This window comes from Quercus robur, chromosome 2 (assembly GCF_932294415.1).
Source record: "Quercus robur chromosome 2, dhQueRobu3.1, whole genome shotgun sequence".
Taxonomy (NCBI): domain Eukaryota; kingdom Viridiplantae; phylum Streptophyta; class Magnoliopsida; order Fagales; family Fagaceae; genus Quercus; species Quercus robur.
In genome coordinates, this window is record NC_065535.1 from 42,933,913 (window position 1) to 42,951,055 (window position 17,143).

Consider the following 17,143-nt stretch of genomic DNA (forward strand, 5'->3'; position numbering starts at 1 on the left):
TACCCCTTATACTCATAAAAGAAAGAGAGCTTCCAGAGAGAAACCCTAGAGAAAAACAAGATTGATTCATCTACAATCTTTACATAAGAGTCTCTTCAAATTCCTCAACTCTCTTCCTCTTCATTGTTAAACCATAGAGAGGTCTTTTACCAAAACCTTTTCTCACCATATCCATTACTGGAGAGGGCTGTTTGGTGTTCTGGGAAGCAGTTAGGAAGGAACCAATCTGCATTGGTTGATGCTATGGTCAAGTAGCGGAATCCAGGAAGCTAGGAGGGCTTAGGTGTACTACGTAGATTAAGCTTGGAGAGTCTATTGCTGTCCATGTATCCCAACTATATTTTCTAGTGGATTACTTACCGCTTGGAGGGCGGCGGAGAGGTTTTACGCCAAGGGCTTCAGTTTCCTCTTCGATAACACATCATGTGTTTTCCTTGTGTGAAAGTTCAAAAACGTGTACAAAAACACTTTTGAACGTTTAGACCCCCAAAAACCAATTTAATCAACACATGCAATATGTTAAACAACTAGTGTGCGGAAACTTAACATATGCTATAACATGGAATTGATTAAACAACTATCTAAGCCACATCAAAATAAACCACAGCAGATTAATGTAAAGGCAGAGATAGAGAGGAAGGAAGATGCAAACACAGCGATAACACCAGATATGTTATCGAAGAGGAAACCGAAGACCTCGGCGAAAAACCTCTCCGCCGCCCTCCAAGCGGTAATCAATCCACTAGAAAATACAGTTGGGATACAAGGACAGCAATAGACCCTCCAAGCCTAATCTACCCAATGCACCTAAGCCCTCCAAGCTTCTTGCTCCAACGAGGTTGCGCCGAACCTTTTTCTTTTCTAGCTTTCCGGATTCCGCTACTTCACCGTAGCATCAACCAATGAATATTGGCTCCTTCCTAACTGCTTCCCAGAACTCCAAACGTCTGTCTCACAGAGATGATAATGGTGAGAACCAGGTTTGGTATAAAGGCCTCTCAAGGATTTGACAATGGAGAGGAAGAGAGTGAGGGAATTTGATGAGACTCTAAGGTAGAGATTGTGGGTGAAACAATCTGGTTTTTCTTTAGGGTTTCTCTCTCAAAATTCTCTCTGGAAGCCCTCTTTCAATCGTGGGTTAAAAGGGTATTTATACTGAAGAGGAGTGGAATGCGAAACGTCAGGTTTTTCCAAAACAGGGGTGGCTCGCGGCTTGACCTCGCGGCTTGACTAAGTCGCGAGTTAACCGTATGGCCAGTTGTCCTGTTTTGTCCTGTAGTGCTCCAGCTAGCATGACTGTTCATCTTCCAGCATGCTTGGCACGTGTGCATCTTCTGGCGGGTTGAAGCCGCGAGTCCAGTCGCGAGTCCCAGCCGCGACACTCTGTTTTCTTGCACACTCTTGAGCAATCTTCACACTATCTCACTCACTACCCTTACAACAATCCCACCTAAATACAGGGTTACTAAATGCTGAATTACAAGCAAATTTGGCACGGAATAAAGCCAATTAGATGGTTGAATAAATTCAACCTTACAATCTCCCCCTTTGGCTATTCCGTGACAAAACCCTAAAACAGACTCTAGACTTAACATGTGAGTTGGGAACAGTTGATCAAAACTCACTCACACCTAATTCTAGAAGCTGTGAAGCACTTGAATCATATGAACATAAACTCCTGAAACACAACAATACACCATGATCATTGTAAGCAGAAAATTATAAATGCATATGAAACAGGCAATATAAGATCAAGCATAAGATGGAGTTAATGAACAAACCATGGCTTGATCAACCAAGTGAACACCACAAGGTAGTGATCACAGTGTTCATTCACACTTGGAATGAACACAAGGACATACAAGTTAACAAGCACAAGGCAAGACACTTGTATGTACAACACTCAACCAATGCATAGCACACAAGGCATATGCATCTAGGAACAATCCTACAAGGGCACAAGAGTGACAGTACATAAACCACAATGCAGAACATTTAGATTTAAAATACTGATTTCACATAGCATAAAGGTTGCACTTAAGCATGGTACATACCACAAGGCCTACAAACTATGCATAAAACATAAACCCTCAAAGCTTACAAAAGCATATGGGTACAAATTAACAAATACCTGAATAACAGTTTTACAAAACATAATATATCAACTTAAAGAGAAGAAGGAAACAAAAAAAATAAAGACACTCCCCCTTAGATAGTGACACTCCCCCTTAGGGTAATATCCTCCCCCTCTGATTATGCCTATCACTCCCCCTTTTTGTCATGGAATAGGCTAGTCATCCTCTTCTAGTTTTCTCTGAATTTGATCCAACTGAGTCTGAAGAGAAGTAAACTTCATATCCCATCGGTTGCTTTGATGGTGTAGAGAAGCAGTGAGTCCAGACATCTTTGTATTCACCTCGTGGACAGAGGAAACAATGCGATCAAGTTTCTCATCGAGGGAGAGATTGCTGAACTGAGAGTCACTGTGAGATGCAGAAGTTTCTGGTTTGGCTCTCTTCCGACTATGTCCAACACTTGCATTGTATGTACGCATGTTGATCGGACTCGGTTTGGGGATAGGAGACTCATCAGCCGTTGGATAGATCCCCTTGAGCTTCAAGATCCGTGAAATGAGACTGCAGAAAGGAATGCAGATCCGAGACTCACTGCGAAGAACCGTTTTGCGCAGAACATGAAAGATGTGAGCACAAATGTCGATTTCTTCATCAGAGACCAGATCATGAAGAAGCAAAGCTCGTCCGAGATTCATATACCCAGTACTTGATAAAGGGTACAAATTGTGAAACATCACAATTGTAAGCACTCGCAGTTTCGGAGAAAGGGAGGAAACACTGATGGATTTGCCATTGGGTGAGAACTCCAAGTCTTGACCAAGACTTTGTTTGAGAAGCTCCTCATCAGGACATAGATCATCATAGACTGGTGAATGACGAAAAATGGGTCTGTTGATGTGAAGAATTTCTGCCAGGTATGTAGGAGAAACAGAAAAGCTCTTTTGCCGAACCCAGCACTTAAGTTCATCTCCCTCCACAATTGCATTAGCATAAAATTCTTTAACCAACTCTTCATACACGATATCCGGATCCGAGAGAAGGTAATTCCAATCCTTGTGAGCAAAGCATATCGGAATGTCAGTGTTATGAAGTGAAGGCAGATCCACCGCTCTCTCTAGTAGTGGTGTGGCATGAAGAAAGAAGTTCTCATATGACTGATATGCTGAATAGGATCTGAACTTATTGGGATCGAATCGCTGTGATGAAGAGCGAGTCACTTTCGGGAGAGGTGTGTCTTCATCAACATCAATTACGGGTTCCTTCCCTTTGGAAGAACCTCCTTTCACAGCAGCCTTTTTGAATGGAGACATGACCAGTCTGTATTATAAACAAGGGAAATGACAAAAACACAATCCAACAGACTATATCAGCAGAGGGTTAGTGAAAATGTAGGAACAATGAAGAAACCCTAACAGCTGGATGAGGATGGACAGAAAGTAACAATGAGGGACACTAAAGGCCTAAATTAGAACAACACAGTAGAGAGATCAAATATGCCCACAAAAACAGCTGTAAAGGGACCAAAATCAACACCACATCAACAAGATACCACACAAGATCAAAGTGAAATATGATAGCAACAACAGATCAGACAAAAATTAGCTAACCCTAGCTAAGCACATGATGAAGAACACAGCCAACAAAATAACTTAGCTCAAAACCAGAAACACAGGTTACCATAAGCTAAGAAAGGACAACTATGACAGCAAAAACCATCACAAAACCCACACTCAAAAGAGAATAATCCAGAGGAAAGACCATAACAACAGGAAAATTAGAGTGCAAGACAAGGAACCATACCTGTGAGTCGACGATTTTTAGCTGAGAAGAAGCAAACAATGGAGATCGACAATGGAGGCACGGTGAGAAAGGGAAAGTGCAGAAGAAAAAGACAATGAACAGTCACAAAAAGATCGAGGGAAAAACAGAAAATTTTAAAAACTGCCCCTGTATGACCAAAACACGCGATTTTCGCGACTGAGACAAGTCGCCACACAGTCGCCAGATTAAGCCGCCAAAGAACACAAAAACAAAATTTTGAGAAATTTTTCTAAGTGTTTTTCGCGACTGGAAGGTCTACCCGCGAGTGAGTCGCGAGCTGAGCCGCGAAAATCTCTGAGTGAATCTCGCGACTGGACCTTCCACTCGCGAACAAGTCGCCAAAACTGACCAGCGAAGATGCGACTGAGTCTCGCGACTTGACATACCCGCGACTGAGCCGCCAAAACAGGGCAAAAACTGGATTTTTTTTTTTTTTTTTTTGAAATTTTCAGATTTTTCAACAAAATACTTTCCAAAACCACCTAAAACACTCAAAAATCTTTTTGTGCTTGAATTAACAAAGATTGAGCATGTGGAATCACATTTTATCAAGTACAATTACACAAATGAATATGGCAATTATTGAACATAAACTTGTGTGTTGTGTGTGGATATCAACAATGAGATAGTCCTTTGTCTAATGTGAAGCTTCAATGATCAATTCAACCAAGACATACACAATTAGCACTAGGTCATGTGACCAATCTCAATTATAGAAATATGAATATATGACCTCCCACACAACTTGATAACATAACCTGGAGCTTTTCATTGGACTCCACTTTCAGCCTTAACATTTGATCTTTTGAGGCAATCATCTCTCATTGTGAGAGGGATATATAACATTTCTCTTTTGAAGAGCAGGCCTTTGGCCTTTTTGAAAGAAATTTCACTTTTGATATAAGGTCGCTTACCCTTTTTCCTAGTCAAATACTAGAATGTGCGACAGGCTTTTGCAACTCAATATCTCTTTTCATTTGGAGATTTACATTTAGTGAGCTCTTTTTAGCAAAAAAAATAAAAAATGGGAAGAGTTCACTAATCATTCATGACAAGCTTGAAGATCTATTTACAACAATCACATGGATTTCCAGATTTTTCCCATAGTGATATGAGTGCATGAAAACAAGCAATGCTCGAAAATGCACAAAGCCATTAGCACAAAGGTACAAGGCAAAACGAGTTTTAAGACAAAACTCAACAAAGTCAAACAAGCGTTTTGATTTTCAAATTCTTTATGTAATTTTTGGATTTTTTGACTCAAGAAACAAAAAGAATGAAACAAACACAAACATAATCAGCAGCAAACACAAAAGAACAAGCAAACAAGAAACAAGTTGCAAAAAGAAGTGTGTGCTCCAACACAGACAGATATATAAACAGTGAAGCACACAACACACAAGAGAGTCAAGGAATTGTACCGACACCAATGGTCTTACGGAGGAATTCAAACCGTGGACCATCGAGAGGCTTGGTGAAGATATCCGCCTTTTGATTGTCAGTGTGTATGAACTCAAGACACACAACTCTTTCCTCTACCAAATCCCGAATGAAATGGTAACGTATCTCTATGTGTTTGGATTTTGAATGCTGAACAGGATTTTTGGAAAGATTGATGGCACTGGTGTTGTCACAGAAGACACACATCGTTTCTTGAGGAATTCCATAGTCATGAAGTAATTTCTTCATCCAAAGAAGCTGAGTGCAGCAACTTCCAGCAGCTATGTACTCTGCTTCTGCAGTAGATAGAGACACTGAATTCTGCTTCTTGCTCATCCACGAAACAAGATTGTTACCAAGATAAAAACAGCCACCTGAAGTGCTTTTCCGATCGTCTACACTTCCAGCCCAGTCAGCATCCGAATACCCAGCAAGACACGCATTTGAGTCTTTTGAATACCACAGACCATAGTTTGCAGTACCACTCACATATCGAATGATTCGCTTAGCAGCTGTCAGATGAGATTCCTTCGGATTAGCTTGGTACCTGGCACAAACGCCCACACTGAAAGCAATGTCCGGTCTACTTGCTGTAAGGTAGAGCAAACTTCCAATGATGCTCCTATACAATGTGGGACTTACTTCAACTCCTGATGAATCCACATTCAGTTTAGTGGCAGAGCTCATGGGAGTGGAGGCATGTTTTTTGGATTCTAGGCCAAACTTCTTGACAATATTTCTGGCATACTTCTCTTGAGATACAAATATACCCTCCTTCTGTTGTTTGACTTGAAGACCCAAAAAGAATGTGAGCTCCCCCACCATGCTCATCTCAAACTCCTTCTTCATCTCCTCAGAAAATTCAGTAGCACGATCTTCGATAGTTGCTCCAAACACTATGTCATCAACATAGACTTGTGCCACAAGGAGATAATCTTCATCATTTTTGACAAATAGAGTTCGATCAGCATACCCTCTCTTGAAGCCTCTATCTAGAAGATAATGTGTAAGACGATCGTACCAGGCTCTAGGCGCTTGTTTTAAACCATACAGTGCTTTCTTCAATCTTAATACATGATCTGGAAAATGAGGATCCTCAAATCCTCTTGGTTGCTCAACAAATACCTCTTCATTTAGATATCCATTCAGAAAAGCACACTTAACATCCATTTGATAAAGTTTGAACTTCAAAGTGCACGCAATGGACATGAGGATTCGAATGGATTCGAGTCTTGCCACCGGAGCAAATGATTCATCAAAATCCACCCCTTCGACTTGTGTGTAGCCTTGAGCCACCAACCGAGACTTGTTTCGAATTATCTCTCCATCTTCATCAGTTTTGTTTTTGAAAATCCACTTTGTGCCTATAACATGAACGTTCTCAGGCCGTGGAGCAAGTTCCCACACGTCATTCCTCACAAACTGATTCAGCTCGTCATGCATTGATTCAACCCAATTCTCATCTAGAAGAGCCTCTTCAACCCTCTTTGGTTCAAACTGTGCAAGATAACAGTGATATGTTACATGATTGGCTAGCAGAATATTTCCTTTCCTGAGGCGAAGACCGTCATCAAGTGATCCGATGATATTACTTTCCGGATGATTCTTGAGAATTCTTGAGGAAGGCCTTTTTGAAGTGGAAACTTCATCACTACGAGAGATAGGAGGATGAACTTCTGGAGGAGTAAGAGGACTTGAAGTTCTAGACATCGATCTCGTTTCCCTTCTTGGTTGATGGGAGTAGATTCTACTTCTGGTATAGGTTCTTCACCTTCTATATCCAAAGCTTCTACCTCAACATCAGGCTCTTCGGTGCTTGGCCCTTCTACATCATCAATCATTTCCACCTTAGGTAAGGCATCATCAATCTTGACATTTATGGATTCCATCACAGTCTTTGTTCTCTTGTTGAACACTCTATATGCTTGACTTGTAGTAGAGTAGCCAAGAAAAATACCCTCATCACTTCTTGCATCAAACTTCCCAAGATTCTCTCGATCATTTAAGATATAACATTTACTTCCAAATACCCGGAAATACTTCACTTTAGGCTTCTTCTCATTCCATATCTCATATGCAGTCTTCATTGTACCAGCTCGAAAGAAAATCCTATTGCCAATATGACACGAGGTGTTGACAGCTTCTCCCCAAAAATTTTGAGGTATTTGCTTATTAAGCAACATGACTCTTGCCATCTCCTGAATCACACGATTTTTCCTCTCTACCACTCCATTTTGTTGTGGAGTTTTAGGAGCTGAAAACTCTCTTTTAATACCATTCTTCTCACAGAAGGACTCGAATCTTGCATTCTCAAATTCTCTCCCATGATCACTTCTAACTTTGGCTATCGGAATCCCCTTTTCATTTTGTAGTTTCTTGCACAGAATCTCCAGCCTCTCACAAGCTTCTGATTTTTCTCTAAGGAATTCAACCCAAGTGTATCTTGAGTAGTCGTCCATAATGACCATAATATATCTTTTTCCCCCTAGGCTTTCAGTTCTGGTGGGCCCCATCAGATCAACATGAAGTAACTCCAAACAACGAGAGGTGGCTATCACATTTACCTTGTGATGACTTGCCTTAGTTTGCTTCCCCATTTGACATGCACCACAAATGGTCTTCTTTACTTTTCGAAACTTAGGAAGTCCCTCGACTGCTTCAAGTTTGGAGACTTTGGCTACTTGTTTGAAGTTGACATGCCCAAATCTGTGATGCCACAGCTCCAACATATCCACCCGAGCACTTCTACATGATATTGATGCCGTGGGAACTATTCCATAACAGTTATCCGTAGTCCGATTTCCTTCCAAAACCTGAATCCCCTCTTTATTGATGATCAAACATCCTTTCTTGGAGAATTGTACCAGGAAGTCGTCATCACAAATTTGAGTGATGCTCAGCAAATTCGCCTTCAGCCCTTTTATGAACAGCACATCTTTCAACAGAGGCAAACCGGGTATCTCGATGGTTCCTTTGCCTAGGACTTGAGCATGGCTTCCATCCCCAAAGGTCACATAGTCACCCACCTTTTCTTTGAGTGACTTAAACAATGACTTATCCCCTGTCATATGGCGAGAACACCCACTATCAAGATACCACAAACATGCATTAAACACCTTTAATGAGGTATGCACAAATAGGTTCACATGTGACAGACAATCTTGACCTTCAAACACAAACTCATCATCAGGTTTCATGCTAATTTTAGATTGATTTTTCATTTTCAGATTCTCAATCATCTCACACAACATTCTATTCTTTCTTTTATATTTCTTAATCAATGATTTTGATTCAGATATGCTACTGTGTAAGACAAGATTCTGATTCTCAAGAACTTTCAGCATGTGAACAAAAACTCTAGCATGTTTCTTAGTTTTTAATAACTCTACAAGGTCATCAGTAAGACACCTTTCAGTCGTATGCATAGAGACATTTTCACAAACACTTGAGCTACAGTTCAGCATGGTATAAACCAAAAATAACAACCACAACTCAGGGGTCTAGGATCACACAAATGGTAATGAAACCAAACAGATGTGTACCCGCTCTGATACCAATTGAAAGTTCAAAAACGTGTACAAAAACACTTTTGAACGTTTAGACCCCCAAAAACCAATTTAATCAACACATGCAATATGTTAAACAACTAGTGTGCGGAAACTTAACATATGCTATAACATGGAATTGATTAAACAACTATCTAAGCCACATCAAAATAAACCACAGCAGATTAATGTAAAGGCAGAGATAGAGAGGAAGGAAGATGCAAACACAGTGATAACACCAGATATGTTATCGAAGAGGAAACCGAAGACCTCGGCGAAAAACCTCTCCGCCGCCCTCCAAGCGGTAATCAATCCACTAGAAAATACAGTTGGGATACAAGGACAGCAATAGACCCTCCAAGCCTAATCTACCCAATGCACCTAAGCCCTCCAAGCTTCTTGCTCCAACGAGGTTGCGCCGAACCTTTTTCTTTTCTAGCTTTCCGGATTCCGCTACTTCACCGTAGCATCAACCAATGAATATTGGCTCCTTCCTAACTGCTTCCCAGAACTCCAAACGTCTGTCTCACAGAGATGATAATGGTGAGAACCAGGTTTGGTATAAAGGCCTCTCAAGGATTTGACAATGGAGAGGAAGAGAGTGAGGGAATTTGATGAGACTCTAAGGTAGAGATTGTGGGTGAAACAATCTGGTTTTTCTTTAGGGTTTCTCTCTCAAAATTCTCTCTGGAAGCCCTCTTTCAATCGTGGGTTAAAAGGGTATTTATACTGAAGAGGAGTGGAATGCGAAACGTCAGGTTTTTTCCAAAACAGGGGTGGCTCGCGGCTTGACCTCGCGGCTTGACTAAGTCGCGAGTTAACCGTATGGCCAGTTGTCCTGTTTTGTCCTGTAGTGCTCCAGCTAGCATGACTGTTCATCTTCCAGCATGCTTGGCACGTGTGCATCTTCTGGCGGGTTGAAGCCGTGAGTCCAGTCGCGAGTCCCAGCCGCGACACTCTGTTTTCTTGCACACTCTTGAGCAATCTTCACACTATCTCACTCACTACCCTTACAACAATCCCACCTAAATACAGGGTTACTAAATGTTGAATTACAAGCAAATTTGGCACGGAATAAAGCCAATTAGATGGTTGAATAAATTCAACCTTACATTGTGTTTGCATCTTTCTTCCCTTTTTTCTTTGTCTTTTATTATTTGCTGTGGGTTGTGATTTTAAATTGGCTTAGATTGTTTACCAATTTTGTTTTATAGCTTTTGTTCATTTTCCACACACTAGTTGTTTGACATAAAGCTTGAATTGGTTATTTTATAATTGGGGGTCTAAACGTTCAAGGGTGTTTTACACATTATTTGAACTTTCAATTGGTATCAGAGTGGGTGCACTTGTTGTGGTTTAATTACCTAAGTGCGATCCTAGACCCCTTTGTTATGGATGCTGTTATGGAAAAGGTCATGCTGAATTGTAGTTTAAGTGCGTGTGAAAATAACTCTATAAGTATGTTTGAAGGGTGTCCTAACAATGAACTCATAGAGCTGTTAAAAATTAAGAAACATGCGAGGATATTTGTTCACATGCTGAAATATTTTGAAAATGAGAATCACATCTTACACAATAGCATATCTGAATCTAAATCTTTGATTAAGAAGTACAAAAGAAAAAATAGAATGTTGTGTGAGATGATTAATAATTTGAAAATGAAATGTCAATCTAACAGAAGCATGAAAACTGAAGCTAAAATTATGTTTGAAGGTCAAGAATGTTTATCTCATGTGAGCTTATTTGTGCATACCTCATTGAAGGTATTTAATTCATGCTGGTGGTATCTTGACAGCGGTTGTTCTCGTCACATGACAGGGGATAAGTCACTATTTAAGACACTCAAAGAAAAGGTTGATGACTATGTGACTTTTGGTGATGGAAGTCATGCTCAAGTTCTCGGTAAAGGGACTATCGAGATACCTGGATTACCTCTGTTGAAAGATGTTTTATACATCAAAGGGCTGAAGGCAAATCTTCTGAGCATCACTCAAATATGTGATGAGGATTTCCTGGTCCAATTCTCTAAGAAGGGATGCTTAATCATCAATGAAGAAGGGATTCAAGTCTTGGAGGGAAATCGGACTACAGACAACTGCTATGGAGTAGTTCCTATGGCACCCATTTCGTGTAGAAGTGCTCGTGTTGACATGTTGGAAATTTGGCATCACAGATTTGGGCATACGAATTTCAAACAAGTAGCTAAAGTGTCCAAACTTGAAGCAGTTGAGGGACTTCCTAAGTTTGGAAAGGTGAAGAAGACTATTTGTGGTGCATGCCAAATGGGAAAGCAAACAAAGGCAAGTCATTACAAGGTGAATGTGACTGCTACTTCTCGGTGTTTAGAGTTACTTCATGTTGATCTAATGGGGCCTACCAGAACTGAAAGTCTAGGAGGAAAGAGGTACATTATGGTTATTGTGGATGATTACTCAAGATACATTTGGGTTGAATTTCTTAGAGAAAAAACAGAAGCATGTCAAAAGGTTGGAAATTCTATGCAAGAAACTACAAAACGAGAAAGGGGTCCCTATTGCCAAGATAAGAAGTGATCATGGGAGGGAATTTGAGAATGCAAGATTTGAGTCTTTTTGTGAAAAGAATGGAATCAAAAAGGAATTTTCAGCCAAAACTCCTCAACAAAATGGAGTGGTAGAGAGAAAGAATCGGGTGATTCAGGAAATGGCAAGAGTCATGTTACTTAACAAACAAATACCTCAAAAGTTTTGGGGAGAAGCTGTAAACACCTCGTGTCACATTGGCAATAGAATATTTTTTCGAGTAGGAACAAAGAAGACCGCCTATGAGATTTGGAATGGAAAGAAGCCTAGAGTAAAGTATTTCCGAGTGTTTGGAAGCAAGTGTTATATCCTAAATGATCGGGAGAATCTTGGGAAATTTGATGCAAAAAGTGATGAAGGTATTTTCCTTGGGTACTCTACTACGAGTCGGGTGTATAGAGTTTTTAACAAGAGAACTAAGACAGTGATGGAGTCCATCAATGTCAAGATTCATGATGCCTTAACTAAGGTAGAGATGATTGATGATGGAGAAGGGCCGACCACCAAAGAACCCGATGTTGAGGTCGAAGCTCTTGATATAGAAGTTGAAGAATCTACACCAGAAGAAGAATCAACTCCCATTAACCCAAGAATAGAAACAAGATTGATATCTAGAACATCAAGTCCTCTCACTCCTCCGGAAGTCCATCCTCCTATCTCACGGAGTGATGAAGTCTCCACATCAAAGAAGCCATCATTAAGAGTGATTAAGAACCATCCGGAAAGCAAAATCATAGGGTCTTTAGATGAAGGTCTTCACCTCAGAAAAGGAAACATCCTTTTGGCTAATCATGTAACATATCATTGCTACCTTGCTCAATTTGAGCCAAAAAGGGTAGAAGAGGCTCTTCAAGATGAGAATTGGGTTGAGTTAATGCATGAAGAGCTGAATCAGTTTGTGAGGAATGATGTGTGGGAACTTGCTCCAAGGCCTGAAAATGTTCATGTCATTGGCACGAAATGGATATTCAAAAACAAAACCGATGAAGATGGAGAGATAATACGGAATAAATCTCGGTTAGTAGCTCAAGGATACACTCAAGTAGAAGGAGTAGACTCTGATGAATCCTTCGCTCCTGTGGCAAGACTTGAGTCTATTCAAATTCTCATGTCCATTGCATGCACTATGAACTTCAAACTCTATCAAATGGATGTAAAATGTGCATTTCTGAATGGATACCTGAATGAATAAGTTTTTGTTGAGCAACCAAAAGGATTTGAGGATCCTCATTTTCCTGATCATGTGTTGAGATTGAAGAAAGCCCTTTATGGCTTAAAACAAGCACCTAGAGCTTGGTATGATCGGCTTACACATTACCTCCTAGATAGAGGATTCAAAAGGGGATATGCCGACCAGACTTTGTTTGTCAAAAATGATAAAGATTATCTCCTTGTGGCACAAGTATATGTTGATGACATAGTGTTTGGGGCTACCATTAAAGATCGAGCTATTGAATTCTCTGAGGAGATGAAGAACGAATTTGAGATGAGTATGGTGGGGGAACTCACATTTTTCTTGGGCCTTCAAGTCAAACAACAGAAGGAAGGTATATTCGTTTCACAAGAAAAGTATGCTAGAAACATGAAAGTTCAAAAACGTGTACAAAAACACTTTTGAACGTTTAGACCCCCAAAAACCAATTTAATCAACACATGCAATATGTTAAACAACTAGTGTGCGGAAACTTAACATATGCTATAACATGGAATTGATTAAACAACTATCTAAGCCACAACAAAATAAACCACAGCAGATTAATGTAAAGGCAGAGATAGAGAGGAAGGAAGATGCAAACACAGCGATAACACCAGATATGTTATCAAAGAGGAAACCGAAGACCTCGGCGAAAAACCTCTCCGCCGCCCTCCAAGCGGTAATCAATCCACTAGAAAATACAGTTGGGATACAAGGACAGCAATAGACCCTCCAAGCCTAATCTACCCAATGCACCTAAGCCCTCCAAGCTTCTTGCTCCAACGAGGTTGCGCCGAACCTTTTTCTTTTCTAGCTTTCCGGATTCCGCTACTACACCGTAGCATCAACCAATGAATATTGGCTCCTTCCTAACTGCTTCCCAGAACTCCAAACGTCTGTCTCACAGGGATGATAATGGTGAGAACCAGGTTTGGTATAATGACCTCTCAAGGATTTGACAATGGAGAGGAAGAGAGTGAGGGAATTTGATGAGACTCTAAGGTAGAGATTGTGGGTGAAACAATCTGGTTTTTCTTTAGGGTTTCTCTCTCAAAATTCTCTCTGGAAGCTCACTTTCAATCGTGGGTTAAAAGGGTATTTATACTGAAGTGGAGTGGAATGCGAAACGTCAGGTTTTTCCAAAACAGGGGTGGCTCGCGGCTTGACCTCGCGGCTTGACTGAGTCGCGAGTTCCAGTCGCGAGTTAACCGTATGGCCAGTTGTCCTGTTTTGTCCTGTAGTGCTCCAGCTAGCATGACTGTTCATCTTCCAGCATGCTTGGCACGTGTGCATCTTCTGGCGGGTTGAAGCCGCGAGTCCAGCCGCGAGTCCCAGCCGCGACACTCTGTTTTCTTGCACACTCTTGAGCAATCTTCACACTATCTCACTCACTACCCTTACAACAATCCCACCTAAATACAGGGTTACTAAATGCTGAATTACAAGCAAATATGGCACGGAATAAAGCCAATTAGATGGTTGAATAAATTCAACTTTACAATCTCCCCCTTTGGCTATTCCGTGACAAAACCCTAAAACAGACTCTAGACTTAACATGTGAGTTGGGAACAGTTGATCAAAACTCACTCACACCTAATTCTAGAAGCTGTGAAGCACTTGAATCATATGAGCATAAACTCCTGAAACACAACAATACACCATGATCATTGTAAGCAGAAAATTATAAATGCATATGAAACAGGCAATATGAGATCAAGCAAAGATGGAGTTAATAAACAAACCATGGCTTGATCAACCAAGTGAACACCACAAGGTAGTGATCACAGTGTTCATTCACACTTGGAATGAACACAAGGACATACAAGTTAACAAGCACAAGGCAAGACACTTGTATGCACAACACTCAACCAATGCATAGCACACAAGGCATATGCATCTAGGAACAATCCTAAAAGGGCACAAGAGTGACAGTACAACAATCACAATGCAGAACATTTAGATTAAAGTACTGATTTCAACATAGCATAAAGGCTGCACTTAAGCATGGTACATACCACAAGGCCTACAAACTATGCATAAAACATAAACCCTAAAAGCTTACAAAAGCATATGGGTACAAACCAACAAATACCTGAATAACAGTAATACCTGAATAACAGTTTTACAAAACATAATATATCAACTTAAAGAGAAGAAGGAAACAAAAAAATAAAGACACTCCCCCTTAGATAGTGACACTCCCCCTTAGGGTAATATCCTCCCCCTCTGATTATGCCTATCACTCCCCCTTTTTGTCATGGAATAGGCTAGTCATCCTCTTCTAGTTTTCTCTGAATTTGATCCAACTGAGTCTGAAGAGAAGTAAACTTCATATCCCATCGGTTGCTTTGATGGTGTAGAGAAGCAGTGAGTCCAGACATCTTTGTATTCAACTCGTGGACAGAGGAAACAATGCGATCAAGTTTCTCATCGAGGGAGAGATTGCTGAACTGAGAGTCACTGTGAGATGCAGAAGTTTCTGGTTTGGCTCTCTTCCGACTATGTCCAACACTTGCATTGTATGTACGCATGTTGATCGGACTCGGTTTGGGGATAGGAGACTCATCAGCCGTTGGATAGATCCCCTTGAGCTTCAAGATCCGTGAAATGAGACTGCAGAAAGGAATGCAGATCCGAGACTCACTGCGAAGAACCGTTTTGCGCAGAACATGAAAGATGTGAGCACAAATGTCGATTTCTTCATCAGAGATTAGATCATGAAGAAACAAAGCACGTCCGAGATTCATATACCCAGTACTTGATAAAGGGTACAAATTGTGAAACATCACAATTGTAAGCACTCGCAGTTTCGGAGAAAGGGAGGAAACACTGATGGATTTGCCATTGGGTGAGAACTCCAAGTCTTGACCAAGACTTTGTTTGAGAAGCTCCTCATCAGGACATAGATCATCATAGACCGGTGAATGACGAAAAATGGGTCTGTTGATGTGAAGAATTTCTGCCAGGTATGTAGGAGAAACAGAAAAGCTCTTTTGCCGAACCCAGCACTTAAGTTCATCTCCTTCCACAATTGCATTAGCATAAAATTCTTTAACCAACTCTTCATACACGATATCCGGATCCGAGAGAAGGTAATTCCAATCCTTGTGAGCAAAACATATCGGAATGTCAGTGTTATGAAGTGAAGGCAGATCCACCGCTCTCTCTAGTAGTGGTGTGGCATGAAGAAAGAAATTCTCATATGACTGATATGCTGAATAGGATCTGAACTTATTGGGATCGAATCGCTGTGATGAAGAGCGAGTCACTTTCGGGAGAGGTGTCTCTTCATCAACATCAATCACGGGTTCCTTCCCTTTGGAAGAACCTCCTTTCACAGCAGCCTTTTTGAATGGAGACATGACCAGTCTGTATTATAAACAAGGGAAATGACAAAACACAATCCAACAGACTATATCAGCAGTGGGTTAGTGAAAATGTAGGAACAATGAAGAAACCCTAACAGCTGGATGAGTATGGTCAGAAAGTAGCAATGAGGGACACCAAAGGCCCAAAATAGAACTACACAGTAGAGAGATCAAATATAACCACAAAGACAGCTGTAAAAGGACCAAAATCAACACCACATCAACAAGATACCACACAAGATCAAAGTGAAACATGACAGCAACAACAGATCAGACAAAAATTAGCTAACCCTAGCTAAGCACATGATGAAGAACACAGCCAACAAAATAAATTAGCTCAAAACCAGAAGCACAGGTTACCATAAGCTAAGAAAGGACAACTATGACAGCAAAAACCATCACAAAACCCACACTCAAAATTGAAGAATCCAGAGGGAAAACCATAACAACAGGAAAATTAGAGTGCAAGACAAGGAACCATACCTGTGAGTCGACGATTTTTAGCTGAGAAGAAGCAAACAATGGAGATCGACAATGGAGGCACGGTGAGAAAGGGAAAGTGCAGAAGAAAAAGACAATGAACAGTCACAAAAAGATCGAGGGAAAACAGAAAATTTTAAAAACTGCCCCTGTATGTCCAAAACACGCGATTTTCGCGACTGAGACAAGTCGCCACACAGTCGCCAGATTAAGCCGCCAAAGAACACAAAAACAAAATTTTGAAAAAATTTTCTAAGTGTTTTTCGCGACTGGAAGGTCTACCCGCGAGTGAGTCGCGAGCTGAGCCGCGAAAATCTCTGAGTGAATCTCGCGACTGGACCTTCCACTCGCGAACAAGTCGCCAAACAAGACCAGCGAAGATGCGACTTAGGCTCGCGACTTGGCATACTCGCGACTGAGCCGCCAAAACAGGGCAAAACTGTATTTTTGAAATTTTCAGATTTTTCCAACAAAACACTTTCCAAAAACACCTAAAATACTCAAAAATCTTTTTGTGCTTGAATTAACAAAGATTGAGCATGTGAAAACACATTTTATCAAGTACAATCACACAAATGAATAAGGCATTTATTGAACATAAACTTGTGTGTTGTGTGTGGATATCAACAATGAAATAGTCCTTTGTCTACTGTGAAGC

At 40.7% G+C, this 17,143-nt stretch overlaps 1 protein-coding gene across 1 annotated transcript; it reads right to left on the minus strand.

Moving 5' to 3' along the window:
* Positions 1-312: 312 nt before the first annotated feature.
* Positions 313-16,154, minus strand: LOC126699267 (uncharacterized). The gene is made up of 3 exons (XM_050397001.1): positions 15,966-16,154; positions 2,735-3,351; positions 313-318 (listed from the first exon to the last, which is right to left on the minus strand). The coding sequence occupies exons 1-3, from the start codon at positions 15,997-15,999 to the stop codon at positions 313-315; spliced, it is 657 nt and encodes a 218-aa protein (XP_050252958.1). The 5' UTR covers positions 16,000-16,154.
* Between the last annotated feature and the right edge of the window lie 989 nt (positions 16,155-17,143).

What these genes read in the sequence shown, in the direction of transcription:
- LOC126699267 (XM_050397001.1), bottom strand. Translation starts at nt 15,999, where the DNA reads ATGTCTCCATTCAAAAAGGCTGCTGTGAAAGGAG. An exon ending in AAAGGCTGCTGTGAAAGGAG is followed by an intron (nt 3,352 to 15,965) that starts GTTCTTCCAAAG and finishes CTGTGAAAGGAG; the next exon opens with GTTCTTCCAAAGGGAAGGAA.